This window comes from Danio aesculapii, chromosome 7 (assembly GCF_903798145.1).
Source record: "Danio aesculapii chromosome 7, fDanAes4.1, whole genome shotgun sequence".
NCBI classification, from domain to species: Eukaryota; Metazoa; Chordata; class Actinopteri; order Cypriniformes; family Danionidae; genus Danio; species Danio aesculapii.
Window position 1 is genome coordinate 21,168,449 of NC_079441.1, and position 17,809 is coordinate 21,186,257.

The 17,809-nt window shown below is 34.2% G+C and overlaps 1 protein-coding gene across 1 annotated transcript in view; it reads left to right on the forward strand.

Annotated features, from left to right (window-relative positions):
• The window catches only part of clcn5b (chloride channel, voltage-sensitive 5b), a 54,516-nt gene that overhangs the window by 15,396 nt on the left and 21,311 nt on the right, over positions 1-17,809 (forward strand). The window contains exons 3-8 of the mRNA XM_056461262.1: positions 4,597-4,739; positions 5,176-5,275; positions 5,966-6,153; positions 7,651-7,779; positions 15,517-15,723; positions 16,100-16,180. Of these exons, the coding sequence (XP_056317237.1) occupies positions 4,597-4,739; positions 5,176-5,275; positions 5,966-6,153; positions 7,651-7,779; positions 15,517-15,723; positions 16,100-16,180 (848 nt within the window). The remainder of the gene's footprint in view (positions 1-4,596; positions 4,740-5,175; positions 5,276-5,965; positions 6,154-7,650; positions 7,780-15,516; positions 15,724-16,099; positions 16,181-17,809) is intronic.

The window sequence follows — 17,809 nt, forward strand, 5'->3', positions numbered from 1 at the left end:
TCTCTGAGGAATATTTCCAGAACCTTGTTAAATCTATGCCACAAAGGTTTGAGGCAGTTCTGAAGGCAAAAGCAGGTCCAACCCGGTACTGGAAAGGTGTACCTAATAAAGTGGCCATTGAGTGTATTTTTCTAGTCTTTTAATAAACGGTTTTCCTTAAGATTCTTTAAATAAAAAAAAACCCAGCAATTATTTGAAATGTATATAAACAATTTTTAATCAGCATTTATTATTTGTAACTATGTAACTTTTTTTGCTCTCACTTTCCACTAAGCAGCATCTCTGCTAAAAGTAAATATTCATTTAACTCTGAGTGGTAGTGTTTCTCTTAAAAGGATGACTTTTGTCTACTCCAAAATATACAAATGCCTCCTTCACATCACTACAAAACAGTTTTATGATTTCCTTTCTTCCACAGAACAGAAAAGGAAATGTTAAGCGGAATGCAAAGGTTGTTTTTTTCATAAAATGACTCTAAATGAGGTCATTTTCAAAAAAAGATCCCATTTTTTGTTCTGTGTATGTATGTTCTCCGTTCTTTTTCGCTGTATGGGAATAAGCAGATTAAAAATTCCTCTTAATTTTGTGTCAGAAAAAAGTCAGAAAGTGACACATTTCATGAGTGACTCCTTTTTTAAATAATTTCTGCACAGGCAAAAATTATTATAGCACATACCTGTCATATATACATAGGAAACACCGCCTTTTAGCCAGTAGCATTACTATGTCGGATGTCGGAAACATCCACATGCTTTTGTGCTCTCTTGTTTCAGGTTGAACCTGAATGTTTCACTTTGTATTTTGCTGTTTTAAAACCTCTCCGGAGACCTGGTTATTCTCACTCCACTTCTGTCAAACCTGCTGAACTCGTTTGATCTGAAACATTTGACGTGGCCCTCGCTTCACTTTGTCATATGACTTATTTGCATACTGATGTTTAAGATAATAGCCTGAATTTCTTGTGCAGTCATTAGCTCCCACCTAGTCTGTACTTGAACCTTATGTTGTCCTTATATTGATTGTTATCATAGCATTACATTGCATTACATATCAGGGCTGGAGAGAATTCGCTGACTTTTTTTTTTGCTCTTTCCACGCAGAATTTTGTTAAAAATAGTAACTAAAACATAATAAAAAGGGTCCGACCCCCCCCCCCCCTAATTAATGCTTGATCCCCCTGAACAACATCAAAACATGATGTTTGATGCACATTTAAATTGTTGAGAAATAGTTTGCGCTCATTTGGATCTTAAATAACATTAATAAGTTAATAGATAACTAAACATACATTTAATACATAAAAAAACATAACTTTTTTTTTTTTTTTTACATAAAAAAAATTATTCTGTGGTTTGTAACGGGCAAATCTAGAGCACCGAAAAACAGTGAAAGTGTTCACTAAACATTTTATTTGTAAAATAGCTGTTTGTATTAACATGTATTCTAAAAGTACCAATAAAATAGATTCATAGTTTGTATTCTATTATACGTTTGCTCGCACATGGAAGAGTAAAATAATAACACGTGCACTCTTTCATGCTCAGAGAAAAGTCCAGAGACAGAGATCGTCATAGAGAGGTGAGCAGGGGTTTTTCATCCCCAATTCATTAATTTATTTTCCTTTGGCTTAGTACCTTATTTATCAGGGGTCGCCACAGCGGAATGAACCGCCAACTATCCTAGCATATGTTTTACACAGCAGATGCCCTTCCAGCCGCAACCCAGTACTGGGAAACAGGCAAATCTAGAGCACTGACAGACAACGAAAAGGTTGCATTTTTCTTGTAAAATAGGTGTCTGTATCAACATGCATTCTAAACGCAACATAAAACTAGATTTACAGTTTGTATTTTATAAGACATTTGCTCACATTTGGAAGTTAAACAGTAAAATAATGTGCAGTATTTTATGGTCATCCATTATAGGAGCAGGAATGCAAACTTGTCCCATTCAATTATTATCACAAATTTCATTGAGATCCACTCAGTATCGCTCAGAATAAATAAATAAAAAATAAATAAACTAGATGTATTTGAATTAAATATATAAATTTGGTCCACTGAACGTATTACACAAACTATTGAAAGTATGCAGACGATACAGTATTAATAACTTTACTGAGCAAGGTTGAAGTTACGGGACTGCACCTGCAAAGTGTGAATAATCTTGTTGAGTGGTGTGACAAGCTCTTGTGATTAACCTATAAAAAACATAAGAAATTGTGTTCAGGTCCACAACGTCTGATCTATGTACTTATCCTGTTGTTATAAATAATGTAAACATTAGACAAGTAGACAAATATAAGTATTTGGGTGTTATAATAGACAATAAGGTTTCATGGAAAGATCGTGTTAATAGTGTGTGTAACAAAATGTAACAAATAATCTATTTTTTGTGTCGTCTTGGATCTTTTGGAGCATTGAAAAAGATTCTTGACAAATTTTTTATGTCTTTACTTATGAGTGTTCTGCAGTATTGTAATTCTGTATGGTAAATGAGTCTCTCTGTGAGTCTAAAAACAAAGTTGATGAACCAGAATAAAATCTGCTCAAAGATTGTAGGAAAGCCTGATGAGAAATCACAAGAACCTCACAAGGCTGGCAAGGAACATCATTTCGAATCCTAGTCATGTTGAATCATTGTATGTTAACTAACATTACTAAAACATTTGCCAACCCCCGAATGTCAATGTATAATCCGCACCCTGCTTTGTATCGTTTTTCTATCATTTATGATTACTTTATCTCAGTACTAATAGACAGTTCGCTAAGTGTTAATCTAAACTATCGCAGGGTATGTATGACCAAGAAATTGAAAATCTGAAGTTAAAACCTAAACACCACATTGTTCTGAGATACAGATGTTGTACTTTTAGCAAAACAAACAAATAAACAAACAAAAGAAAAAACAGACAATATTGAGTCTAAAAAAAAAACTCCCCAATAATAACTTCTTGTTTGTTCCACTTGTATACTAGGGCTGTGCGATAAATTGAATCGCAATCGTGATTTCAAATGTTTCGATTAGCTAATCGCAAGAGGCTATGATATGAAATATAAATGTATTATATAACTTCCCCCACCCAGAGCAAATGTGTGACTGTCGTCTGTGTGTGACAGTCTTACTAGCCAATTGAGTGAGCACACTTTCGTTATGCCCAATCAGAATTGCACAACCGAACTATGCGGAAAGCCCACAATAAAAAAACAAACAAACAAACAGGAAATTGCAAACGAGTGGGATGATGGCATCTGCCACTTCAGAAGAATTAACAGGCTAATTCATATCAAGGAAAAACAGCACGTCGGTAATATGGGAATATCTTTGTGTCAAAGTCACACTGAACAAAATCAGGTCATTTGTAAGGGCTGTCGCAGAATTGTTGCCACAGCATGAGGAAATACCACAACCAGCACCTATAAAAGCCCCACAGATGTTCTCTGTAAATGAGGAGTGTCTTGCTAAAAAATCAACTAAAAGTATTGCCAGTGACACAGCAAAGTACAATTCCAGAGTTGTTTGCAGCTGTTACATCATCTGAAGAAACATCACAAAGTCATCAGTACATATCCAACGCCATAACTTACTGCTGTTTGAATATTTATAAACACATTTGAACAAAAATTGGAGTTAGTTGATATCTTATTAGCTCCTTTATTTTAATTAACACTTTTTTTAGCATTTCAGCAGTAAGAATCTATGATACAGAATGTTGAGCAGAATCTTGACTACAAAATTAAATCTTAAATCAAAATCGCAATATCTGTAAAAATTGCAATTATATATTTTCTCCAAATCGCACCGCCCTATCATATACTATCAACATCACATGTAGATTTCTGTTCACATGCTGATCTTATTGAAGACAGCACTGTTGCTTGTACTTGTATGATGTTACTTAATCATGTTATATCTTATAAATATAAAAACACAAACCCATAATAGTTTGCTTGCATAACATGCCTTCATTATAGAGTCAGTCTTATCATGGAGTGAGGGCTTTCGAATGTTTTGTTTGTTTGCGATGCGCGTGACCTACTTGATAACATCAACTTTTACATTGTTAAAACAACTATTATGATATTATCGTGAACAATAAATAGTGTAGCCTTGTTCTTAGAATAAAAAGAATTAGCCTGAAGAGTTTTGTTCTCATGTTAGCTATTGTTTCTGAATAAACATGCCAGATAAAAGTGCTTTATGTAATGCGTAAACATGTTTGTAACGTTTCATCGTTTCCCGTCTTTCCTGTATTTTGACTTTGACTTCATCCACTGTTATTTGTGGTCAGAGATTGAGGTCAGCTTCAGCCCTTCTCTTCTAGTTGAGTTTGTCTGGCTCTGCCAAAGTGTGTTAGCTTTGACCTGCCAGCGATTATCACACATGTCAGCAATTCAGATAGAGAATACAATAGCAAACTGGTTGTTATCTATGATTGCGCTTGGACCACAATGGGAATTGTCAGTAATTAATTTCCATTTTATTTGCGTTCTGCTTTCACAATAGAAAATATTGAATGGCCATGTACAGCTGCACGCTAAAATCCTCAAATCTGCTGGTTTCCCATGAGTATTTTGTCATGTTTTGTTCTCGCAGGTCACTGTAAAGCAGATTGGAGACCGAACGGCAGTCCTAAGCTGAGGGATCTGCTGGATGTTTCTGGCATTGGCACCTATGAGGACTTCAACACCATTGACTGGGTCCGAGAAAAGTCCAGAGACAGAGATCGCCATCGAGAGGTCAGCAGTGTCTGTCCGATTATAAAGATTCATTCATTCACATTCCTTCGGCTTAGTCCCTTATTTATCAAGGGCCGTCGCAGCGGAACGACCCGCCAACTATTCCAGCATATGTTTTGCACAGCGGATCTCCTTCCAGCTGCAACCCAGTACTGGGAAAACATCCATACACACATTCACACACTCATACACTAGTCAATTTAGTTAATCCAATTCACTTATAGCACATGTCTTTGGACTGTGGGGGAAACTGGAACACCTGGAGGAAACCCACGCGGACATGAGGAGAACATGCAAACTCCACACAGAAATGCCAGCTGGTAGAGCTGGGGCTCGAACTAGCCACCTTCTTGCTGCGAGCCGACAGTGCTAACCAGTGAGCCACTGTACTGCCTCATTCCCAATTCCTGTGCTAAAAACCTTGTGTTTCTTTCAGATCACTAACAAGAGTAAGCATTCAACTCTGGCTCTGCTCTTCAGCATCAGTGATGCCTTTTCCGGCTGGCTTCTGATGCTTCTCATTGGACTCATGTCAGGTCAGCTTATGTCTTTCCCACTTCCTGTTTAACTCCCTACTTCCTGCTTTATTTCTCATTTCTTGATTAAGGCCAATATTTTTTTAGTGATAGGTGTTACCTGATAAATAACTCTTGCTAATTGTTTTAGCATCTTTTTGTTTACGGAGCAGAAAGTCCAATGATGATTTTTGTATTTGAAGTAGATTTGCATTCAATTAGTGCATAGTTCCCACTCACTTACTGTGTTGAATCATAAAGATGTAAAAGGAAAAAGAAAAGCAAGAGTAAATCTAATTATAAACAAAATATTTAGGCAAAAAGTAGTAAATTATGAGAGAAGCGGAACATTTTAACATAATGTAATGTAACTATTTTTATGACTTAATTTAGGCTTTTTTATGTATGGTAATTATAACTTTAAGTGTGAAGATTAATATCCCATAATGTTTTCTAATACATTTGAAATCTTATTTACTTCATTTTTTGGCCATTTATTTCCTCATAAAATTATTTATTTTTTGCCAAAGCTTGTAATTCCTTTGTGTCGGAAATAGGTATTTTAGCAATATAAGAAAAATACATGCTTTAAGTCATAATCATGCTATTTAAAGTAAAAAAAATTGTCATTAATACCTAAAATTGTATATATGAGTGATATTTCATTGTTGTGTTAAAATGCTTGTTGAAAGTCATCTCTCTCTTCACCAGGGGCTTTGGCTGGAGGTATAGACATTGCTGCTCATTGGATGACTGACCTTAAAGAGGGCGTGTGTCTGGACGGGTTCTGGTTCAATCATGAGGACTGTTGCTGGACGTACAATGGGACCACTTTCAAGGAAAGAGACAAGTGTCCTCAGTGGAAGAGCTGGGCAGAGCTCATGGTTGGAGTCAGTGAGGTGGGTTACAAATCCAGTGAATAAACACTGAATAAAAAAACTGGAGGAGAATATTAAATGGTTAATCATTTGAGCATTTTGTTGAGGTTCACTGTAATGTGCTCAGTAATGAAGTCTGCACTGCACGCTCGCAGTTTTACAAAATTTTGGTGTTAATTTTGTTGAAAAAATAATCATTCAGAAAGTCATGATTCGCTCTCATGAAATGATTACTTTATATAGCTTTATTTTACATTCTTGGGAGATACAAAACACAGATGTTTCAGCACAATGCCTTCCTCAGTGTGCTGAATTTAGCCAAAACGTTTGTTTTGTATCGCCCAAGAATGTAAAATAAAGCTATATAAAGTAATTATTTAATGAGTGTAAATCATGATCTTCTCACTGAAATCAATCAAACTCATCATTCATGCTTTCTCTGACATGAGATTTCACAAACACTCAGAAAATCACATAGACATCTATTTGACAGATGAAAGTGGTTTTTTTTTTCTTCTCCTATGCTTTTGTCAGATTTTTGTATTTTTCTAAGCAAATTGTTCAGCTTTACAAGCATGTTTAGCTCAAAGATTGAAATGTATGACATTAGTGTTTATAAAGCCTTAATGAAATGAGTTCCAGTTGGAAAAAAACATGTGTGGTCAGTAAAGTTTTTTTATTTTTTATTTAATAGGGTATTCATATTTTAGAAATGCAGTTTTTATGCTCACCAAGCATGCACTGCTTTTTTGTTTTATTATTTAATCTATTTAGAAATGCAATGTTTATATGTGATTTGCAGATCTGTCACATGATCCTCTAGAAATGAATGCCCAAGTAACATTCTTTTACAATTAATGACAAAAAAGTAGTGTGTTATGTCTTTTAAGAAAAAATCTTAAGAAACGCATAGTAAACAAAATATTATACATAGTAAAAAACATAGTAAAAAAGAAAAATTTGTTAATGTTGTAGGTTGTAATTTATTTGTGATTTTTTTTTTTTTGCTTGAATTAACTCTATTATCTTTTAATTTTGGTGACTAAAATATTTTACTCCTGTATAATAGTGTATGTCTCCCTCTTGTGGTGTGAAAGCAAAACTGCAATAATGGTTTTAAAGTAATAACAATATGTAAAATGGATGAAGTTTTCACCCTAGATTAATCTTATACTTTTGTACAAATACTACCAGTACATGTTAATTGGATTTCACACTTTTCCTGAATTATACTATTTAAAATTAATTTCTATGCAATATTTATAACCATATAATGACATTATCATATCCTCAAGTTAAAGATATAATAAGAAAGAGAGGTTCAAGTCTTAATCATGAGGTCAGACTCCCTTAAATCCCTCATTATAAATTTCTTGATCAATTTTAGACACAAATTAAGGAATCAAGCACACACTATGTAAAAATAAGTCAGTGTACAGTATCTATGTCCTGTAGGGGGTGACGGTGTATAAGCCTCAGTGAATTCACCTGTATGTTGTTTGTGTGTGTGTCTTGCAGAGCACCGTGTGGTATGCGTATATGGCGAGTTATTTCATGTACGTGTGCTGGGCTCTTTTCTTCTCCTTCCTGGCTGTGATCCTTGTGAGAGCCTTCGCTCCTTACGCTTGCGGTTCAGGAATTCCAGAGGTGAGATCCTGCTTAAATTCTTACGAACAATGTGTCATGTATGTTTCCGCACATTCAAGCACACTTTTCCTCTGTCCATTCTAAATAAATCGAGTTATTTTTGCAGTTCTTATTTTAAATTGAAACAACCTTTGTTAAAGGGTGCCCCTTTAATGCATTTTTTTAGATATTCACTTCATGTAGTGCCTATTATAGATTCTTGTGAATGTAACAAAAAGTTGAAGCTTCAATGATCTAATTGTGTGATAAATGGAGTTATCTTCTCAAATACTAGGAGATTTAAACTGCCCGAAATGACCCATTTAGGCCCACATGGAATCTGCGTGCGCAGAATTCCGCAGATTTCCGCGGATTTTTAGCCCATCATTATATTGTTTATTTACTTGTGTAAATGTGTGTAAATTTATATTTATTCAGTTTTAAATATAAATTTAATTCACATCTTTGGATGGAAACATAGCTAATAATAATAATCGAATGTTATTTAAATGGTATTTTGCATTCATAGTTGCAATAATAATTATAATATTAAAATAAAATAAATAATATCAGTAGTAATACTAAAGTTGGTTATGATAAAAGGAATATATTGTGATGACAGCTACAGTAATGCCAATAATAAACGTACAAAAAATAATAATTATAATAATGGAAAAATATATATTATAACATAAACACTGAATGATGTGCAACACTTTTTAATAAGGTTGTATTAGTTAATGCATTTACTAGCATGATCAAACAATGAACGTTACATTTACTTCAGTATTTGTTCATGTTATTTAACGTTAGTTAATGAAAATACAGTTGTTTATTGTTAGTTCTTGTTAACTTACAGTGCATTAACCAATGGTAATAAGCATGAATATGGAAGTTCATATTGCATTAGTAAATGATGAATTATGATTAGGGCCAGACAGAATCTGTGGACATTTTTTTGCTATTTCTGCGTAGAATTTTGTCAAAAATTCGTGGATTTATGCTGAATGATACTTTTAGGAGTATCATAACGAAAAAACTAATATATGAAATAAAAAAACTTTTATTTAATGTTTACAATAAAAATCCAATTAGATCAACCTATTTGCTAAACAAAGCAAGTCTCTCTTATATCAACCAAAAGACAGAAAATATTACTTTGCAAACTGTATTGTAAATGAATTATAAGAACATTGTAATATTACTGTTACTATGTCACAATAATATTAGTGAAATTCATTTCAAAACTAAATAAATATAAATTAACACAAGTAAATACATAGACTGGGCTAAATACATACATGGGCTAAATGCATAGATGGGCTAAATACTGTTCATAGATGGGCTAAAAATCTGCGTAAATCTGCGGACTTCATCGTGCGCAGATTCCGTGTGGGCCTAATTATGATTAATAAATGCTGCAATAGTATTGTTCATAATTAGTTCATGTTAGTAAATAGATTAACTAATTAACTTTATTGTACAGTGTGATCATGTTAGTTAATGAAAATATTTTCGTTAATTGTTAGTTTTTATTAAATAAATGTGGGTTAACTAATTAAGGACCGAGCAGTGTTATCAGTTTCTCCAGTGAATTTTGTTATTATTATTATTATTATTATTATTATTCCGCCCCTAATCGAGGGAATTATGAGTCTAAACATGCTCAAAGTTATGAAACTTTGCACACACACCAGAAGATGTGAAAATGTTTGTTTGTTATAGGTTATAGGTTTCAAACTGGCTCTACAGCACCATCTATGCACTTTTAACGAAGTGGCCACCGAGCTACGTTTTACCAAGTGTATGTGTCTTGACACTTTCATGACAGTTAGCCTACTCGGTGCGTCGCCCCCTGTGGTTGCAAATAGCAGAACAATGGCAAGCGTGTCGGGTATGAAAGCTTCCACAACTCGTGGCTGTACATTAATACCTATGATGGTTGGGTTTAGGGAAGGTTTAAACGTTAATAACTGTAATGGTTGGGTTAAGAGTTGGGTTAGGTGTAGACCAGGGCTATTCAATTAGTTTGTCATGGGGGCCAGTTCATAAAAAGCAGCCCAAACGAGGGGCCGGAGAGATATGACTTGGAATAGACAGTTGAAGTCAGAATTATTAGCCCCCCTGTTTATTTTTTCCCCCAATTTCTGTTTAATGGACAGAAGATTTTTTTTTTCTACCTAGGTTAACTATGTAGGTTAGGCTAATTAGGCAAGTTATTGTATGCCGATGGTTTGTTCTGTAGACTACTGAAAAAATATAGCTTAAAGGGGCTAATAATTTGGACCTTAAAATGTTTTTTAATAAAATTAAAGGCCACATGGCTTTTATTCTAGCCAAAAAAAAAAAAACAAAGAAGACTTTCTCCAGAAGAAAAAATATTACCAGACATACTGTGAAAATTTCCTTGCTCTCTTAAACATCATTTGTGAAATATTTAAAAAAAGAAGAAAAAAAAATCGAAGGGGGGCTAATAATTCTGACTTTAACTGTAAGTGATGACACAACATCAATATAATATGATTATAAAGACACCCACGTTGGCTTTTTTTTACATTAAAGCGTTAATATGTTGTATTTTGAAACTACATAACATCTCTGCATTGTACAATGTGGCTTTTTTTACAAGCATATCCAAATGTTGTATTTCGAGGAACAACAAAAGTAGTCTATTGCTCAATTAGGCTTCTTCTACATGCAAACACATTCATATGTTATGTTTTAAAGTGCGTAACAATTAGGGATGCAACGATTATTGATTTTAGTTGTAAGATTATAGTCTGAAGAATAATAATGATTTCACGGTTATCACAGTTATTATGCATTTATTAAATTAAAACACTACTAGTTTAGAAAATCACCAGAAAACTGCTTTTATTTTAAAGTGTTGTTTATTGCTGCTCAGTAACCAAATACAGCACAAAATATTAATAAAAAACAAACAATAGTCCATTTCTCTCTGGACTTAAAAATAAATGTAAAAGTTTTTGATTTTAACATGAGTGATAATTTCACAATGAAAATAAATAATACATACATAAAAATAAGAATAAATAGAAACTAGTATTTGTCTAATGTTAATTTAAGCTATATATTAGCTAAGCATTTAAATGAACTGTTGTTATTATCTGTGTTTATACATGTAAAATAATTTTAATAATTTGTAATAATTCGTCTAACATATCTTTTGTTTACATTGCACTAAAAGCTACGCACAACTCTCACCACTACAGCAATATAATTTGTACTGTGCACGTCTCCATTGGAAATAATTTACTTGCGTGCGGAAAAGACGCAATATGTCTACGGCTTGCTGCTATTGTTAATCCAATGTGCGTGCGTATTGGCATAACTTTTAGTTGCAGCAGCTTTCTTCCGTGCAACAGAAATGCGGCTTTGAGAAGCCTTCAATGAATAAAAGCAGGGTTAATAGTGGAATCTGCAAATCGTTGCATCCCTATTAACGATATCAGTGCATTGTACAAAAGGCCTTTTCTACAAACATATCCAAATGTTTTCGGCTGCTCGTGCCACTCGCTTAATGTCAGGTGAATCACGTTCTGCGCAGCCTTCAACTGCAACTTGTGCTTTATTGAACTGATGCACATCACTTCATAACTATAGCGACCATTTTTCGACTGAACTAAATTTATTTTTGATGTCTTTGTCACACTATTTGGAGGGCCTGAACAAATTGCCTCGAGGGCCGGATTCGACCCACAGACCGCCAATTGAATGGCCCTGGTGTAGATGTTAATAACTGTTATGGTTGGGGTAGGTGTAGACATTAATAACTATCTTGTCCTCAGTCTGCAGACAGACCCTACACACATCAAACATGTCAATACCTACAAAAAAGTCTCTTGGAGCAAAATCTCAAACCCAACAGGAAGTCTGATATTTTTAATACTGCATTTATATTTTAATAATACATTAGTAAATGTTGAATTTTGATTAATAAATGGTGCAGAAGTACTGTTCATTCTTAGTTCATGTTAGTAAACACATCAACTAATGGAAACTTATTGTAATGTTTGTAGCAAATCTGCACAATGCAGACCTATGGTCTTCATTCGCCGCCTGTGAACAATTTCTACTTTGAGCCTCAAGCACTGTAGTTGATGCTGAAGACTTTGAAAAGTGTGGTTTGTGTGGTCAACATGTCAACTCCATTGTAACTGTTTATATCATTGTTCTTTATTAAGTCCCTGAAGCTGAAATTCAGAAGTAGTTTGGTGAAATTCATGCGGTTGGCAGTAGACCAGTCATGACAAACAGCAACCAACCAATCAGAGCAGAGTAGAGAATACAGATCTTTGATCCAACCCTTTCAGAAAAAGGTGATTCTTAAATGTATTAACTGTAAATTAATCAAATATTAAATAAACGTATTGTAGGAGACTTCAGTTAAATTCACAATTATTTAGATAGCACTTTTTAGATTATTAGATTAGCACTTTTCATGACACAAATAATTTCAAAACAAGCATTACAGAATAAGCATATTTTCATTTTACAAAAATAGCAATGGGGTTACCAGAGATAATGTCTGTGTGGCAGACTTGTACAGCTCTAGTGTGATAAAATCATGAAGAAACTAAGAATGATCTCTGTCTGCTCTGATTGTAAAAGAAATTTAATGGTTATGCCAGATTTATACCTTTTAAAGTCGCTATAACTAAAGTTAATATTGTGCTTTTTTTCTTCTGTCATGACGTACATCCACTTGAAACAGTCTTGAAATCCATTCATTAATTTTCCTTCAGCTTAGTCTCTATTTAAGAGGTCTTAGTGCAATCAACCACAGTGGAATGAACCACCAACTATTCCAGCATATGTTTTATGCAGCATATGCCCTTCCGGCTGCAAACCAATACTGGAAAACACCCACTCCCATTCACACACATACACTCATGCACTACGGCCAGTTTAATTTATTCAATTTACTTATATCTAGGCCCACACAGAATCTGTGACTGCAGATTTTAGATTATCGTTGAGTCTATTTATTTACTTATGTAAATTTATATTTTCAGTTTTTTTTTATTAATTTCAGTTATATTATTGACTAAAATGAAAATGTTCATATGATTTCATATGATTGAAGTAACATTTTCTGTCGTTTGGTAGATGCATTATATGAGAGACTTGCTTTGTTTATCAATTAAGATGTAATTGGATTTCTATTGAAAACATTAAATAAAAGTTAAAAAGGTATTCTTTTTTTATTTCATATATTAAGTTTTTAGTTACAATACTCCCAAAATCATTTCACATAAATCCACAGATTTTTTATAAAATTCTCTGCAGAAATAGCAAAAAATGTCAGCAGATTCTGTTCGGCCTTGCCTATAGCTCATGTCTTTGGACTATGGGGGAAACCAGAGGAAACACTTGTGAACATGGGGAGGACATGCAAACTATAAACAGAAATGCCAACTGGCCCAGCCTGGACTCAAACCAGGAATTTTGTGCTGTGAGGCAACAGTGCTAACCACTGAGCCACCATGCTCCTAGTCTCGAAATTATAAAAAAAGTAGGGCAGTGCATAATATTGTCCTTTGTAAAATGATTGGATTGGAAGATGGGTGTTGCTGACAAATTGAAAAAAAAAAAATTACGACTGTCTAAAGGCAAAGCAGAAATAAGACACGTCCTATTAGCTCCATCCTAAAAAACTGAAAGCTCCTCCCAAAAGGCATTCCATGTGACCAGAAATTATGAAAAGTCATTTCGAGAGGGGAAGGAGAAGGTTTTGATGTTTGATTAAAGATTCTGTGGGCAAAATAATTTTTACAAAATACTGAGGTGCACATATACACCGTTTATATCAAGCATGCTATATTATGCAAAAGAGCCATAATTCGATTTAATATAATTTACTAATAGTCCTCAAATTCATGTACAGTTTACATATGTTAAGTTGTAAATATTCGCTGATTTCACCCCTACCCCTTTGTTTGTAATGGTTTGCCCTGTCTGTTTTATTAAGTTATATTATGAGATACGCAAGTGAAAGAAAGGAGCAACACAGTTTTTTTTGACTGGATTTTATTGTTATCATGCATGAGAATTCAGTAAACATCTTTAATTAGAACAATTTCCGAGTCAATTTATTGCCCGATTGATTTACTGAAAATTCTGATAGCACACTATAAAATACTGTATACTGTACATATAAAAATGAGAAGAGCACATTTTGATTTCATCAACTATAAAACACTCAACGTGAAAAATGTGGGATATCTTTTGAATTTGGCATTTCATCTTGAGGAAACATATACACCATCTGACAAAAGTCTTGTCACCTACACAAGTTTTAGGAACAACAAATAATAACTTCTAGTTGATCTTTTGATATCAGAATTGGCTTATATGAAAGGCAAAGGCCTCTAGATTATGCTTATTTTACCACAATAAAATATGACCATGACTTGATTTTTAGTTATTTAATTAGGACAGTAAGGTCTGACTTTGCCAAAAGTCTGTCACTTAACAGAAATAATGTACGGTATAGAATATAAAGTTATGGTGCAGTGGAAAAAGAATTAATATTGTGTATGACTCCCATGAGCTTGGAGGACTGCATCCATACATCTCTGCAATGACTCAAATAACTTATTAATGGCCATCTGGAATGGCAAAGAAAGCGTTCTTGAAGGACTCCTAGAGTTCATCAAGATTCTTTGTATTCATCTTCAATGCCTCCTCCTCCATTTTACCCAAGACATGCTCAATAATGTTCATATCAGGTGACTGGGCTGGCCCATCCTGGAGCACCTTGACCTTCTTTGCGTTCAGGAGGAGTGCTATCCTGCTGAAGAATCTCTGACCTCTCCCGTGGTTTATGTATTGGGCACAAATGTCTTGATACCTCAGACTGTTGATGTTGCCATCCACTTTGCAGATCTCTCGCTCACCCCCATACTGAATGTAATCCCAAACCATGATTTTTCCTTTCTGTGAGAATCTTGGGTCCATGTGAGTTCCAGTAGGTCTTCTGCAGTATTTGTGATGATTGGGATGCAGTTCAACAGATGATTCATCAGAAAAAAATCTACCTTCTGCCACTTTTCCAAATGATCAACTAGAAGTCAAGTTATTATTTGTTGCACTTACAACTGGGAAGGATGACAAGACTTTAGTCCGGTAGTGTAGCTGACTCTAAAGATGAAAACCAATCCCATTCGCTGTATATTGAAAACAGACTTCCAAAGCAAAATGCAAGAACTTTAAAAGGACACTTGAAGCACACAGTAGCAAATCAGATTTTTGTAGCCATTTGATCTCTCTTTTTGAATTTTTATTTTTTATTTTCCCTGCCTTTTATATTTCAAACATTCTGAGTAAAGTGAGAGATTAAATAAAGACAAACAGATCCTATCAGTGAACTGCGCAAACTTTGAGTTGTACAGTTTTATGTACTGATTTCAGATGCTCAAAATGTTTTCAGATGTTCAACCACAACTGCTTCTGCACTTCTAACCTTGGCAGAGAGAACAATGACATAAGTCACTTTGTCTGGCTGACAAAACCCTGTGTCAGATTATCGTAATTGTACTACGGATTTAAATCCGTGTGGAGGAGTTGTCAGAGGAGATTTAAAGACAGTTTTAATGCCTATCCATTAAAGCATATTCCTATGCCAAGAATAACTGCTTAAGTGAATAATAACCGCTCCTCGGCTCTTGTTTTGGGAAGTTGCCATTTCATTGGAGCTATTTTGAATCATTTATAAACAGTGCTTAATTCTTGCAGATTAAGACCATCCTGAGCGGCTTCATCATCCGAGGGTACCTTGGCAAGTGGACTTTGATCATTAAGACCATCACGCTGGTGCTGGCCGTCTCGTCCGGCCTCAGTTTGGGGAAGGAGGGTCCGCTGGTTCATGTGGCCTGCTGCTGCGCAAACATCCTGTGCCATTTCTTCACCAAATACCGTCGAAACGAGGCCAAGAGACGCGAGGTGAGGGGAACTGAGGCGGGAGATAAGGAGGAGGAGGAATGGAATGATGGAGAGATAAGCGAGAGGGGAGTGTGGGATAGACTGACGGAAAAGCAACAGAGTACTTTGTGTCTTGGATCAAAACTTGTAATGTAATACATTGATATAAGACTCTTGGCTCGGACCCTGGTAACTGATGTGCTGGAAGTTGCCAGTGCCAATTTAGTAAAAGAAATCGCTTTTTCTTTTTTTTTTTCTCAGCTCAATCAAGTGCATCAGGAATTGTGCAATTCATTGTTCATGAGTTTAGCTTGGTGAATATGCGTTTTGTTGTGCATTTTGTTAAGAGATATTTATGAGATTGATTGTATGAATTTAATGTGTGTGTTTGTATCAGGTGTTGTCTGCAGCATCTGCAGTCGGAGTGTCTGTAGCCTTTGGTGCTCCTATTGGAGGTGTGCTTTTCAGTCTTGAAGAGGTGAGCACTTTATTTTGTTTCTGGATCCTTTAATAAACGATGCGATTTATAGATTTTTGTAGCACTGTTTTAGATGTTTCATTTTTTCCTTTTGTAAGTGTTAATTAAAAAAATATGAATATATATCTCTGTGATGCAATTACGGCATGTATTTCATTCAATTTTTATTTATTATTTTTTTTAATTTTTTTTATTATTATTATTTTTATTTTATTTTGTAGAATTTTTTATTTATTTATTTATTTTATTTTTTATTTTTTTCGAACAAGGCATTTTAAGAAATAAGTAATATTTTAAAACTAAATTGCTTATTTGAATAAACAAATGAAAAAAAATTCTTTTGAACTTTGACTTTCTACATTTTAACTATTTCTACAAAAATCTATCTATCTATCTGTCTGTCTGCCTGTCTGTTGCTTTATCTATCTATCTGTCTTTCTATCTATCGATCTGTCTGTGTCTGTTGCTTTATCTCTCTGTCTGTCTGTCTCTGTCTGTCTATTTATCCATGTATCTGCCTGTTTATCTATCTGTCTGTTGCTTTATCTTTCTGTCTGTCTGTCGCTCCATCCATCCATCCATCCATCCATCCATCCATCCATCCATCCAAGTGTATGCTTCATTCAGCCGTTTTTGTTCCTGTCAAATTTGCATTTTTAACAATCTTTTTATTGAAATGTAATAAAAATATGACAATTTAACATCACAATCATATTCACGTCTTTGTTTTCAATTTAGAGGAAAAACAACAATAATAAAAATCTAAACAAAAAAACTTACAAAAAAAGGAAATGGAGGGGGGGTGCACAGGTTGTTTAAATTAGTAACAGATTTTTGTAGATCGAATCATCTATAGAGAAGCACCAGATCATCAAAATGACAATAGTTTGTTTAAATAAATCTTTGGTAATGGGGGCAATATGTAGATAGGCCAAGTCAATGTCCGTTTATTTAATCATTTCCTGTTTCATTTAATAAATTGCTAAAATTAGAGTTTGAAGATATATAAATGGTGTCCACAATTTTTTTTAAAAGCAGTAAGTTTACCTTTTTGCATGTATGAAATCTTTTCCATAGCTAAACAGAAGGACATATTATTGATCCACTGTACAATAGATTGCCTTTCAATTTTCCTCCAGTACAAAGCTATAAGACGCTTTGCTTGGAGTATACTTTAATTGATAAGTTTACGAGTTTACGATAAGTTTTGATTTTTATAAGTAATTCCCAAAATAAACATTTGCGGTTTCATGGACAGTTTTATAGACACCTTTCAAAAATGAACACAGCCACCTCTTTCCAAAATTCCTTTACCTTTGGGCAATCCCACATACAGTGCAAAAGTGTATCTTTTTCAACTGAGCATTTGATGCATGTGTCTGGGATACTTTGGTTAATTTTATGTAACCTGATTGCAGTGATATGTGATCTCATATTCCAGTTGTACTGTATTAATTTTAGATTACTATTAAAAGGTAATGATTGAGCTTTTGTACATATTTCCTCCCATTCATCCAGTGGAATATTTACATGCAATTCTTCTCTCCAGGAAGCCAATTTAAATTCTGATGATTCTGTCAAGCATTATTCTATCATCTTATACAAAGTAGATACCAAACCTTTTGATAG